This window comes from Barbus barbus (assembly GCF_936440315.1).
Source record: "Barbus barbus genome assembly, chromosome: 9".
NCBI classification, from domain to species: Eukaryota; Metazoa; Chordata; class Actinopteri; order Cypriniformes; family Cyprinidae; genus Barbus; species Barbus barbus.
The window spans coordinates 33,427,189-33,442,450 of NC_136737.1; the positions used below are offsets into that span (position 1 = coordinate 33,427,189).

Below are 15,262 nucleotides of genomic sequence, written 5' to 3' on the forward strand. Positions count from 1 at the left end.
AAGCTGCACAATGCTGAAAGTTTTCCTGTAAGCAGTGATGTTTCCTGTGGAGTGCTTTGATGTTATGTTATCCTGTTCCTCTAAAACCTTCATGTACCAGCTAAATCTGTACTACACCACTGATGAACAAAGCTGAAAGGGTCACATATGAGTCAGAAATATCAATATGATTGTGTTGTTCCAGGTTCAGGTTGGTCTTCAGCTGCTGGAGCAGGAGTAAGTGCTGCTGTAGTGATTCTGCTCCTGGCTGCAGCTGCTGCTGCTCTAATTTACAAGAACAGGAAAAGTGAGTATTACATACAGCTGATTGAACAAGATGGAAATAAGAGATTCATTGTGTGTGCAACATGTGAAAATGTGTGTTTTCATTCTAATTTGCCAAAGTCATCTTTGTATGTAACTGAGTTTGTCATTATTGTTCAAACAGGCAGCACAGCGAAGCTAAATAATCAGGTAATATAAACCTACATTCCTCAAAAACACAACTCCAATCTTTAGTTGTTTGTGTTTATATAACTAAATCATCAATCCTGTTCATTTCTCTTATCTTCTGTGTTTTTTCAGACTGATCCTGTGAAATACTCATGTGTTATTCAGACTGAGGCTGCTGTTAATGGAGCGTTCCAGCAAAAGACTGAGACTGCCACTGAAACACCAGAGTAACATCATTTATTATTTTGTTTGTGTTGCCAGCCAGTTAAGTAGTAAACCAGCTATAAACTAAGAAACATGTTACCAGCAGCAGTACAGCGAGTGCTTGAGGTGTTTTCAGTGTTTAGTAAGGATGTGCATCTCATGACTGAGGCCGATATGCATCTCGATGCACGGCCCACGAGACGATACACTGAACATACATATATTTTTTTCATTTATATTTTTGTTTACTATTGAAATGTTGTTATATGCATGTGTCAATTTTATTTAATTTCTTTATTTTCTTAAATATGTGGGTATATAGTATTTATAGAGTTGTAACTTATTTATAGAGCTGTTTTTATTTGTAAGTCGCTTTGGACAAAAGCGTCTGCTAAATGACAAAAGTAAGTAAGTTTAATGAACAGGCCAGGCTTATTTCAGTTAGTCTGACTCACTGTCAAATGATTCAGATTAACCTGGTTCAGGGCAGGCAGACTGTCAGGTTAAACTGAGCTCCTCTAACGATGATATAAACACTGACTCTCTCACATACTATCATAGCCATGCAGCCTTTCTCTCTGGTTTAGAACAGCTCTACCTTTTATAGTTACAACAGAGAGCAATAGAACATTACAATCTAACATTGCTCTTTAAAGCATTAACAATCACTAAACTAAAAATAAGAATAATAGAAAATGAATGTTTTAACTGCTCTGAGAAACACACATGAACTCATCTGAGTTTAGTCATTTTAGTAGGCTTAGCTTACATTTTATTTACCCAGTACAATACTCCCTGCTATCACAAAAATACACTTTAATGTCCAACAAGTATTTCAGCTAAATGTATATTTGACTCAGAATTATTACGTTTAGAGCGCAGCGGCCTCGTCCACTCCTGACAGCAAAATGGATATATTTGCGTGATTTCTAACATTTACAGATGAAGAATACACCTGTGATGAAAACACAAGATCAGAAGCATTAAACAGACGCACAGATATATTCGCTGATGGATCGATTTGATCCATGATCAACATTAACCACTTTAATCCCGCTTTTCTTTTCTTTTCTTGAACATAAGCAAAAAATAAACACCGTTACAGCTCAAAACAGATTATAACAACAAAACTAGATATAGCTTTAATAGAAACGATATACAAAGATCTTGAAAAATAACCAAAAAACAAAACATTAAGCCAGGGGAAATATATAAATGACAATAAATTAAATTTGAGAAGAGGAAGAGCAAACAAAACAAGGCTAAATCCCACCCTCCCAACAGCTAGTCAATAGCATATTATAAAGAAGGATAAATATTATACTTTGAGCACAGCGTGTAAGATTGTAAGGCTTTGACGTTGCTGGAAGAGGAAATAGTATCCAGATAACAGTTCAGGTCTTTACAAGGAATAGAAAATAGAGCTTTAACAGACAAAAATTGACATTTATGTATAAAAACTATTTAGCTAGGAAAATAAATAATTTATTAGAAAATATTTGTCTTTTCTTGTGAGAGTTATAAAAACCAAATAAAACATCCTTAAACACCAAAGAAAAATAGTCTAAGATAAAGACACGTACAAATATACAGAAATTCTTCCAAAAGAAAATATAGACTCATCTTCCACTCCACAAAATGGATAATAATATATATATATATATATAATAACCCTTGTTTTTCCTGGGGTCTCTGTTGTTGTGATTCGTCATCTTCACACAGAAGCAGCGGTGATGAGAGAACGCTCTTGAGACACAGTTTAGAGAGGAGAAATCATCTACATATGAAATACTGGTCACAGCTCACTTTCTAAACACTTTTCTAGACAAAGTGTAGCACATCCACTAGTAATTATAAATAAATCAGTTTTTTACTGATGCAGATACATAGAAATGATGCATCGCAATATAAATGCCAACTTGTGTCTGATGCACACTTTTTAAAATCTATGCATCGCATCGTTAACTTTTTATGCCAAAGTGAATCAGTGAATCTTTCCATCTCTGGTATTTAGAGGTTTATTAAAGGTGCTGCGGTTATCCAGAACAAGAGCAGTCAAACAGCTGTTTCTTATCATCTGCCCCATAATGCCATTTGCACTGATTTATTTTGCCATTTGCCAGTTATTTTGTCCCGTCAGTTTTCCTCCTCTTTAGCTGACTGTTTACATGAATACCTCACCGAGACAGCCGTTATGACCAGGACATGTGTTTGACTGCCTTTTACTGCATAGTTATAGAAGAATTACAAATCCACTCAGGAAAATGTCTGAAGGATGATATGTGCAATGCTAGGTCCGTTATGAACACAAGTCACATGGTGCGTTCGTCCAATCAATGACTCTGACATCTCAAATATGCAAATAAGAACGCTAACCTGGGTAAAGACTGTCTCGTGTGAAATGTCAGCTCATGAATACCCAGGATTCAAGTGCTGACAAAAAGCACAGTATTAGTTATCAAAATAAGCAATGTTTATTAGAGTATTTACACTCATGTCACTCTCATACACATCATAACAGACACAAATGTGTCATTCCTGCTCAAATATTGAACAAGGTTGATAATGCACTTTAACTTCAAACACAACAGTCCTCAGTTTCAGAGTCTCTGAGGATGCCTCTTTGGCACTGCAGACACTTGAATGTACAGCTGCAAGTTCGATATCTGATCCCTTCACACACTAAAAACATGTTACTCATGAATCAAATTAGCCTGAAGTTTGAAAACTGCTCAAATCATCACAGATTTCGTCCACCCACCCAAATCAGTTTTGACACACCATTGGGTGGATGTGAATTTGATGGAGCAGGAATCCACCCAATCTGGCAACACTGGGACTGCTGGAATTTGCACAAGAAAAACATTGTTTTTATTTCTGCTTTTATTTATTTTTTTTAAACCATTTTCATTCCTTTTTTCATAAGATGCTGTTTAGATAGTGTTTAATTTTATGTAGATTTTTTTATGCTTCCCATCTGTCTCTCTCAGTTCTGTTTATGATATTGTGTGAATTATTTTTTTTTTACCATCTAAATGTATCAGTTGTGTTTGTATAATAAAAATATATGAGAGAGATGATTTGCCTCTACATTTGGAAACACTTTTGTTCTCTTACTCTATTATCCTATATATTATATTATGCTCAGTAAGATTTAGGGACTTCAATGATACTTTTTTTTTCTCCACATGAATGTTTTTGTCATGTCAGAGATGAAATACTATCACTTGCCAAATCCTCACAAAAGGCTGTTACCTGTTAATTAAGTGAAGTTAAGTGAAGTGAAGTGAAGTGACATTCAGCCAAGTATGGTGACCCATACTCTGAATTCGTGCTCTGCATTTAACCCATCCAACGTGCGCACACACAGCAGTGAACACACACACACACAGCAGTGAACACACACACACACACACACACACAGCAGTGAACACACACACACACACACACACACACCCGGAGCAGTGGGCAGCATTTATGCTGCAGCGCCCGGGGAGCAGTTGGGGGTTCGGTGCCTTGCTCAAGGGCACCTCAGTTGTGGTATTGAGGGTGGAGAGAGCGCTGGACATTCACTCCCCCCACCTACAATTCCTGCCGGCCGGAGACTCGAACCCGCAACCTTTGGATCACGAGTCCAACTCTCTAACCAGTAGGCCACGACTTCCCCATAATCAGTATTATTACCATAATCTTAATCAGTAAGAACTTGACATGGCTGTTTTATTTTCACTGACACAAATGTTTCAGTGTTTTTAGTAAGCTGCTCAAATGTTGTGAAATATCGGTGTATATAAAGAGATTTTATTTTATGTTAAAAGAGAAATAAGAAGAATAAAAAAAAGGAGAAGGAAGTGGTGTGTGGCCAAGTATGGTGACCCATACTCAGAATTTGCTCAAGGGTCTCACCTCAGTCGTGGTATTGAGGATGGAGAGTGTGTTAGTTATTCACTCCCCACCTACAATCCCTGCCGGACCTGAGACTCGAACCCACAACCTTCAGGTTACAAGTTCAACTCTCTATCCATTAGGCCACAACTTCCCCTGAGTTTAGGGGAAGTCGAACCCTGAGAAGGAATAATAGTAAGATTTTGTAATGCAGTGATGGGGACTCGAGTTTGAGACTCGGACTCGAGTGCGACTTAAGTCGCACACACAGTGACTTCAGACTCGACTTGAGACTCGTCCTCGAAAGACTTCAGACTCGACTCGGACTCGAGCTGCGGGACTCGTGAACAATGTTTATTTTTAGGAAACAACTGATGAGCTCGCTGTTATTCCCCTCCCTCCGTTACCTATAACCTGCCCATGTAACACGTGACGTACTACGTATCTGCTGCGCGCGGGCGCGGCCACACTTTTTTAATTTTTTTTATTTTAGGCGCGGCCGCCATACATTAGAGGACAACGAACAAACATGTCGACTGCTGTGCCATTCATCGTTAGCTTTGGATTTAAGGATAGATTATACAGTTGGTACATTAGTAAAACCATTACGCCTATGGAGAGTCCCGTAAACCACATATCCAAGTGAGTGTGTGTGTGTGTGTGTGTGTGTGTGTGTGTGTGTGTGTGTGTGCGCGCGCGCGTGCGTATGCTTGCGTGTGAGAGAGTGTGTGACCAGTGTGGTCATTGAAAATATGTTCAGATATATATTCTTCACAGAAAATGAGCCAAGGCCAATGAGTCTGAGTTTGAAAAAATAATTAATCGTATAATTTTTCTCTTGGTAAAAAATGAAAACGGGTCCTACAGATCCGAACACCATACAAGGGTTAATTGCCAAACTTGTGGTGGTAGATTGACGTAATCATTTACGTGCCGCTGGCTTCCATCACGTTAATTAACGTTGTCTGCAAACAGGTTTCAGGATTATTGTTGATCATGTAACATTACACTGGTTTGAGAGTTTGGGATGTGTTGACTTACAGTAGTTTATAAACTATGATTAGTTGCATTTTCATTGCCATTTAAGTGAAATTATTGAACTTAAATATACAAGCTTGATAAAAATGATCATTCTAAAGAAAATTTCAGATGGCTTTTGCATCTGAACTCTTCATATATTTCACATCGTTTGGTTTGTTGCAATAGTGTTTTGCATTTAGCTACAATGTGATGTTTGACCATATTAAGTCTTTCTTAATTTTTGGTCTGTACTGTACTGTGTTCTCATGCTACAAGGCAAAATACAGATAATATTAACTTAAAAGTAAAGCATTCTTGGTGTTTTTGTCATGTTGCAATAGCCTGTTTACACTGATTATATACCAAAATCAAAGCTGATACTGTATGCTAATAGATAAAGGAGTCATAATAACATATTACATGCTTTGAATTCCTTATATATAGCTATGCAGTGTTGGATGGGTTGCTGTACATGATGCAACACTTATTATAACCAGAGACTTAATATAATAAAGAGACTTGAGACTTGACTTGGACTCTAGCTCAGAGACTTGAGACTTGACTTGGACTCTAGCTCAGAGACTTGAGACTTGACTTGGACTCTAGCTCAGAGACTTGTGAGCATCTCTGTTGTAATGTCATTTTTATTTGTATTTTTTTTTGTTTCCTTCAAGTGGTACAAGTAGGGAACATTAGGTACCCTAGTATAAGCAGTGGTATTAATGACAAAGTAAATAACTTTTTTTTTCTTTATGAATATTGCTCATGCCTCTAGTGGTCAAAAGCTGTATTAGTTTTGGTTTTTTTTGAGAGCGTTCATCTGCCTGCTTGGATTTCCAGCACAACCACCAAGCTCTGTACTTTACTTTCTGATGGATTAAATGTTCAGCTTTAACACTAGATGATGCTCCAGTAGTACAGTATTAATACCACTATCTTCCACTCTTTCAGAAAGAAAAAAGAACACATTATAGTGATTACTATTACAGTAAAACTCTGGTAATGTGGTATCAGACAAAAAAATCACAACATTTCTTTATCTTGCATTTTTTGAAGAAGACTTTATTAAATTATGGTTATACAGTAGGAAAAGTAATCTGTACATTTGTAGAGAAATATGATTATTTCTCTACAAGGTGATGACGCTGTCCCCGGACAGCGTGAGGAGATCCCTCAGCAGGATAAATGCACGCAAAGCTCCGGGTCCTGACAACATTCCTGGGCGTGTACTGAGAGACTGTGCGGTGGAACTCACTGAGGTCTTCACAGACATTTTCAACATCTCACTAAATCAGGCTGTTGTCCCCACATGCTTCAAAGCTACCACCATCATTCCAGTCCCGAAGAAGTCATCTCCATCCTGCTTCAATGACTACCGTCCAATAGCACTCACTCCTATTCTCATGAAGTACTTTGAACGGCTAGTCATGCACCACATCAAGTCTGTCCTCCCCCCCTCCCTGGACCCCTTCCAGTTTGCATATAGGTCCATCCACTCAAGGGCCACTGCCCTCCACCCAGCCCTCACACATCTGGACAAAAAAGACTCATATGCCAGGATGCTGTTCATAGACTTCAATTCAGCATTCAACACAATCATCCCTCAACAGCTCACACACAAACTGGTCCAGCTGGGGCTCAACACCTCTCTGTGCAACTGGCTGTTGGACTTCCTGACCGGGAGACCTCAGGCAGTACGGGTTGGCAGTAACACATCCAGCACCATCACACTAAACACTGGGGCCCCCCAAGGATGTGTGCTGAGCCCCCTCCTCTTCACTCTGCTGACCCACGACTGCACACCGTCACACAACTCTAACCTGATCATTAAGTTTGCGGATGACACGACTGTGGTGGGTCTCATCAGCAACAGAGATGAGACAAACTACAGGAGCGAGGTGAGCCGCCTGGCCGGGTGGTGCAGTGACAACAATCTCTCTCTGAATGTGGAGAAGACGAAGGAGATTGTTGTTGACTTCAGGAGAGTACACACTCAGCATGTCCCTCTGACGCATGCCCCTCAACGCATCCTGCTGCAAGTCACTTCAGCGTATAGTGAGAGCAGCTGAGAAGATCGTTGGTGTCTCTCTCCCCTCCCTCCAGGACATCTACAGCACCCGTCTCACCCACAAAGCCCTCCGCATTGCAGGCGATCCCACCCACCCGACACACAGCTTCTTCAGTCTGCTGCCATCAGGGAGGAGACTGCGGAGTCTCCAGGCGAGGACCCCCCCACCCCCCACTTAAAAACTGTGACCAGCACCCGTCACTTGTGCAGCATTGGACTGATCACTACCTCATCCAGCATTGACTGCAAACCACCTCTTCTGCAAACTACTGGGGAAGTCGTGGCCTAATGGTTAGAGAGTCGGACTTGTAATCCGAAGGTTGCGGGTTCGAGTCTCCGGCCGGCAGGAATTGTAGGTGGGGGGAGTGAATGTCCAGCGCTCTCTCCACCCTCAATACCACGACTGAGGTGCCCTTGAGCAAGGTACCGAACCCCCAACTGCTCCCCGGGCGCTGCAGCATAAATGGCTGCCCACTGCTCCGGGTGTGTGTTCACGGTGTGTGTGTGTTCACTGCTGTGTGTGTGTGCACGTTGGATGGGTTAAATGCAGAGCACGAATTCCGAGTATGGGTCACCATACTTGGCTGAATGTCACTTCACTTCACTTCACTCTTCGGATAGTCTGATAAAAAGACTATTCTTTTGTCACTTTAACAGACTGATAAGCTCTTCTTGCACTACACATATATCTGCACAGTTTTGTTTTTATTTAACTGGTTTGCACTCTATCTATTCTGCCATGCGCCTTATGCCACTTTATTTATCTCTTTACTTTTCTACAATGTCCTCATTTGTATATATGTATAGTTGTATGTACATATGTTTAAACTGTATTTATCTGTATTTGAACGTCTACTGTCAGTGTTTAATGTTAACTGTATGCACCAAGGGTCTGAGAGTAACGCAATTTCAATTCTCTGTATGTATGTGCTGTACATGTGGAAGAATTGACAATAAAGCAGACTTGACTTGACTTGACTTACCATGGTCTATAGCTTAACAATGCTTTGATTTTTCTTTGAGGACGATCATTATTAATAACTCTAATATAAGCAATAATAGTGATGCTTGACAAAGCAATAGCAGCTTTATTTTGTGGTGATGTGGCTCGTCCTCTAGTGATCAATGCTGTATTAGCAGGCTGGAGGAGTAGGGTGAAGCTGCAGGCCCGGAGGCCCAACTGTACGCTCACACCTGAACTCCCAGAACTATCGTTTTTTTCAGACAGTGCCACCTGCTGTTTGGATGATTATCTAACCTGATTAGATAAGATTACCTAACCTGAATTCAATTGCTGATAGATTGCAATTTACACTATTTTTCTAGTATAAAATATTACGCTATGACTGAATGCATTATTATATAAAATATTACACATACTAGGTTATAATTTAATGCATTAAGGTTTATTTTTATTAATTGTATTTGTAAATAGCAATTGTTCAGTTACTTAAATATTTTCATAGTCATTTATTATTTTCATAATTATTAAGGATTTATCCCATTCTTTAGTATTGAGTTATAGGATGAACATTAATTCTATATTTACATACAATAAATTATAGTGCTCAGAGTCATTTCCTCACACCAAACTTTATTTTTGTATTCTTTTTCACATACAAGGAATTTGTTTTAGTGACAGAAGCTCCACAGTGCAACAGAAAGACAGTAACAGGACAGGATACAGATAATACAAGAATAATATACAAATATCCAAATAGGCAATGTACAAAACAGCAAAAACACAATATATATAATATAGTCAATTATGTGTGTACAGGTCTGATATGTGCAAATTTAAAATAAAAATATTAGATAAATAAAAAAGTAAGCAAGTGTGGTGAATAAATAATAGAGTTGTGTGTTCCGCGTTTTATTGTCAAGTGTTCATGAGATGGATTGCCTGAGGGAAGAAACTGTTCCTGTGTCTGGTCGTTCTGGTGCTCAGAGCTCTGTAGCGTCGACCAGACGGTAACAGTTCAAAGAGGTTGTGTGCTGGATGTGAGGGGTCCAGAGTGATTTTACCAGCCCTTTTGCTCACTCTAGATAAGTACAGTTCTTGGAGAGTGGGGAGGGTTGTACCAATGATTCGCTCAGCAGTCCGGACTACCCTCCGTAGTCTTCTGAGGTCAGATTTGGTAGCTGAGGTGAACCAGACAGTTATTGAGGTGCAGAGAACGGATTCAATGATGGCAAAGTAGAACTCCTGTGGCAGGTTGAACTTCCTCAGCTGGCGAAGAAAGTACAACCTCTGCTGGGCCTTTTTCACAATGGAGTCAATGTGAATATCCCACTTCAGGTCCTGAGAGATGGTGGTGCCCAGGAATCTGAATGACTCCACTGCAGTCACGGTGCTGTTCATGATGGTGAGTGGGGGGAGAGTAGGGGGTTTCTCCTGAAGTCCACGATCATCTCCACAGTTTTGAGCGTGTTAAGCTCCAGGTTGTTAAGACTGCACCAGACAGCCAGCTCCTTAACCTCCTGTCTGTAAGCAGACTCGTCACTGTCCTGGATGAGGCCGATCAGTGTGGTGTCGTCTGCGAACTTCAGGAGCTTGACAGAGGGGTCTTTAGATGTGCAGTCGTTGGTGTAGAGGGAGAAGAGCAGTGGGGAGAGTACACAGCCCTGAGGAGCTCCAGTGCTGATGGTTCGAGTGCTGGATGTGAATTTACCAAGCTTTACTAGCTGCTGTCTGTCTGTCAGGAAGCTGTTGATCCACTGACAGACGGAGAGCTGGGTTAGTTTATTCTGAAGGGTTTTCGGGATAATGGTGTTAAAAGCGGAGCTGAAGTCCACAAACAGGATCCTCACATAAGTCCCTGGTCTGTCCAGATGCTGCAGGGTGAAGTGCAGACCCATGTTGACTGCATCATCCACAGACCTGTTTGCTCTGTAGGCAAACTGCAGGGGGTCCAGTAAGAGTCCAGTGATGTCCTTCAGATAAGCTAAAACCAGTCTTTCAAATGATTTCATGGCTACAGATGTTAGAGCCACAGGTCTGTAGTCATTAAGTTAAGTAATTTGGGGTTTCTTTGGGACGGGGATGATGGTGGAGCGTTTGAAGCATGAGGGGACTTCACACAGCTCCAGTGATCTATTGAAGATCTGTGTGAAGATGGGGGCCAGCTGATCAGCACAGGTTAAAATAAAAATAAACAACATCAAATAAAATAAATGCTTTACATTCTTGTTGGGGAGATTTTTCATTTGTCGAGCCATTTGTCTTTTGTCAAATTCCCCAACTTCACTAAAAGAAAAGATAAATGCTGTTGTCAGAAATGTTGTGTAACACAAAAATCCAACAGTTTTTGTACAAACAAAAATTGAAAACATACATTGAGTAATAAATGGGGCCCTGGAGGACCCCTCTTCAGCCTCCTGCCAAGACAAGCCCTGCAGCTCGCAAAGACCATGAATGATGTCCTGTACAAATAAACCATCTGGGAAAAAATACACAAGTCACACGCTAATTATTTAGACAACCCAACAGAGCTCATATTGTCAATTCTATGCAGATTACTTGATATTTTGATGAAAATAAACTCAAGGCGGCATTTTATTCCAAAGATCTTATTTGTAATTATTACAGAACTTATTTCTAATTGTTACACTGTTATTGTGTTACTATTATTGTCTCTGGTAGCACTTGAGATTTGTAAAGTACAATAAAAACAACGTGCAATATTATTTTTCTTACACATACTACTACTACTAATAGTATGAAATAATAATTAATACAGTAATACGTACAGTAGACCTACATAGTACTAAAATATGTTTCAAATAATAATTTTATTATATATTATACATTTTATTTGAACATTTTTACTTTAACATTTTTTATTTTGTTAGAAAACATATTAAGTATCCCAGAATGGTACAATAACACAGAAAATAAGAGCAAGCTGTAAATATTATAAAATAATGCTATCTTTCGACACTAATTTTGATCAAATCAAACACTGACTAAGCTAGCAATAATAGGTTACACACCATGTTTTTGAAAATAACTGGGGAGAACAAAATTCACGGCTTATTTTGTCGAACTATCTATCTAAACTATCATTAAATACTAAAATAGGCTATTCGTGTGTTGGTGTAATAAGATGTCATATTGATTTATGCTATAAAACCTGGTAATTTTCAGGAATCGCTTTAATAAAATTAATAACCTTACTCACGTGTCCGATGTTGCTACTTGCTAGCAGTTTTATAATGTTGGAAATATTACTGTACACACCGCTACAAAACAAATGTTCATCAAACAGCAGGAGGCACTGTCTGAAAAAACGATATTGGGTGTGTTGAAAGATCTTCATAACTGGTTGACAAAGCTGTCTGTCAGGGTTAGGACTGACTGGGTTAGAGCTGCTTTAGAGATAGTTTAGAGCTGGTTTAGGGGTAGTTTCTTTTGTACTGAGCAACAGAAACACTTTTCATGTTCTATTCAATGCAGCGCCATCTGTACAAGAATAAAGCTCAACACAATCTTATTCAATTTAAAGTGGGCTAATATATAGACCGTATTTGTCTGTCACAGGGGGATTAACAGTATCGTTGGCTGTGACAAGGCAAACAAAGAGTTCAGGAGTAGGTGAGTAGACTCAATGACTGAAGCGGGCCACGCTCCACCTAGTCCAAAGTGGGACTCGAACCCAGGTCGCCAGCATGGGAGGTGGGCATACTATCAAAGATGCTAAAGACCACAGCCTCTAGTGTCCATCTCTAGTGCACCTCTTGAGATCAGGGGAGTGAGGTTTATCAAGGGCACAGGTCAAACTCAGCTCCTGGAGGACCACAGTAAGCAATCATTGAGAATTACATTTACTCACGTTACTGTAATTGAGTAGCTTTTTTGTGTTCTTCTACTTTTTAAAGTAATTTTTAAAATGATAAAATTAAGTTTGAATTATTGTACTTCGCAACATTTTAAAAAGCATTAATTACTGAGTAAAAAAAATCGCTCCCTGAAAACTACTGCAGTAAATAATGGTCAGGAGAACAAACTGGTGCTAAAATCTCAAGAAAGATGCAGATGGACAGACAGGCGTTATGGAGCAGACCCAGCTGAAAACAAAACCTGTCGTATTCTGCTGAAGGAAATGAAGTGAACCCCTGGCCATGTTTATGCTCTATTATTCAGTGTAAGCTGTGTTTGCCTAGAGAGACCAAATTAGCAGCAGCTTATAAAATCTCGACATACCCCTTCGCAAGCATGTAGAGGTAAATACTTGCATCATTGCACTGGTCGTTAAAATGAAGCTTTGGCAGTTTAGCAAAAGGGTTTGCACAAATTAGCCAAAAAGACAGTGGTGCAGGGTGTGTGATATATATCGTCTACGATAATATCGTAATTGTTGTTTTAACCATGTGCGATTTGATATTATCAGTATTTAGCCAAAAACCAAAGGAAACGCTCCCACAGAGTGCTGTGAAGTCTAGTAGATTAGACTAGAACTCGTGCTTTTAGAGTGTGTTCTTTCACTGTGTGATTCAGTCTGTTAAAGTGCATTTAAAATGATCACAAAATTGAAGATATAGGGGCAGAAAATGTATATTTATATCATTTCATATAGTAAATAAATATCACAAAGAGAGTGCCGTTTTTCTCCAAAAATCAGCATGATCAGCATTTTTTTATTTTTTACAACAGTTCAATAAACAAGGAGTTAATTAACAGACTTGCCTTTTAGACACCATATTGCCTGTTTTTGCTCTATTTCGACAACAAAAATAATCCCAAACACAGCCACTGCACTGTTTTGCATTTCTGAGCAACATGATGGTGATTCGTTCCTGAATGAATCAACTGTTTAAATGATTCGGTTCAATCACAATGACTCACTTATCAACAGTGACCTGGTGACACATACTGGTGGTTTTAATTTCACATTTCACATTATTTTTTATATATATAATTTCGTAAGTATTCAACATTTTATGTCTTATATATCAAAACATTATTTCTGCATTTGTTACGGCAGGTTAAATGTATTCATGTCCTGCATTAAACAGTGTGTAACTACATCTAAATGCCTCTTCAGATGAAGCTTCTGTGTTTCCTCTGCATTGCAAAGATGAATTGTTGATGTTGATTTAATTTGCCTGGTAGCAGCCCAGATGTCTTATTATTATAAGTTATTATTATAACTGATTCCTTTAATTAAAACAACTAGTTTGAGATTTATAGGTCTATCCCAGGGGTGTCAAACCTGGAGGGCTGCAGGCTTGCAGAGTTTAGTTCCAACACACACACCATGTAGTTTTCAAATAAGCCTAAATGATTAGATTAGTATAGATATAACCCTAATTAAACACAGCTGATCCAGTGTTTAATTAGGGTTATATCTAAGCTGTGCAGGGCTGTGGCCCTCCAGGAACTGTTTCAGAAATGAAGGCCCCGTCCACACGAAGACGGGTTTCTCTGTATACGCATAATATTTTTACCGTATAGGCGTTTCGTCCACACGAAACCGGCGTTTTCGAAGAATGAAACCGATAATTTTTGAAACCGGGTCCCAGGGTGGATAAATTTGAAAACGCCGGCTTCATGTTTTCGTGTGGACGGCGAATCCGTATATTTTCTGAAACGATGACGTCATCAGCCCACGTCTCGCCCCTAATCAGACACCGCTGAGTCACATAACAGCGACAACAACAACAACAATGTCAGACTACGTGCCTGTGTTCGTGCTGCAGAACCTACTGAGCTCATTAGTTTTATTAAAGCAAAATCTTCTGCTTTGTGTGTTAGTTTATATTCAGCGTGCAAGGTTTACGCACATGGTCCAAGTCTTCTTCTCTGTTTTTTTGTGTATCTCTGTGGCAGAATTACAGCGCCACATATTGGTCTGGCATGTGTACTACATCGTTTTCAGTCGGTTTCAGTGATTCCGTGTGGACGCAGATATTTCCTGAGACGACTCCGTGTTTACGGAATTTGAGGCAAAAAAAAAGATCGGATAGGGAGAAATCTGGCTTCGTGTGGACGTAGCCTGAGTTTATTTTATGTCTGGAGAATCTCTTATTGAGAATTAACAGAGGTTTAGATGATGTTTTATTGCTCAAGAAAAAAAAAAACACGATTCAAAGTAATTTGCTTCTAAAGTAATTGCAATATTGTTTCAAGATTCAAGAGTTTTATTCGTCACATACACAATTAACATAACGACCAAGATGGCGGCGCGAACACATCACGAGGCTCAGCGTCTCACCAGTTTTTGCAATTTTGCTGTATTTTTCCTGCTCATCTCGGGTCTGTTCTCACTGAACAGCTTTGCCTTAACATCATACACTCGACAGCAGCTTTTGGATATCGGTCTGCACTTTTCCAACAATCTTATAACCAATCATCGACTCATCCCGGAGATCTCCAGAACACCCGAGGCAACGCACTCTGCTCGGCCGGGCGGAAGTGCTCACAGGCGGCGCCGAGATCGTAAACAAAGGCGGGGGAAGCGTGGAGGACTAAGAGCTAAGCTAAAGCTAACACCGCACCGGCTCTCTTTACCCAGCATTTTCCTCGCTAATGTGCGGTCATTGGTGAACAAAATGGATGAGATACGACTTCGCATCACCCATAGTAAGAAACTTTTGGACTGCAATGTCATGGTTTTCACTGAAACATGGCTACATAGCGACATACCCAATAAT

At 39.7% G+C, this 15,262-nt stretch overlaps 1 protein-coding gene across 2 annotated transcripts in view; it reads left to right on the forward strand.

The window, feature by feature from the left end:
* LOC306875141 (uncharacterized protein) overlaps positions 1 to 15,262 on the forward strand; it is a 264,860-nt gene that overhangs the window by 8,680 nt on the left and 240,918 nt on the right. The window contains exons 4-6 of one of the 2 annotated variants that reach the window (XR_013784711.1): positions 185 to 286; positions 428 to 453; positions 565 to 957. Coding sequence is in view for 1 of the 2 variants with exons in the window: in XM_079425572.1 (XP_079281698.1) it covers positions 185 to 286; positions 428 to 453; positions 565 to 663 (227 nt within the window). In the remaining variant the exon portion in view is untranslated. Of the gene's footprint in view, positions 1 to 184; positions 287 to 427; positions 454 to 564; positions 1,807 to 15,262 lie in introns of those variants that run through there. The other variant, XM_079425572.1, reaches the window with a different exon arrangement.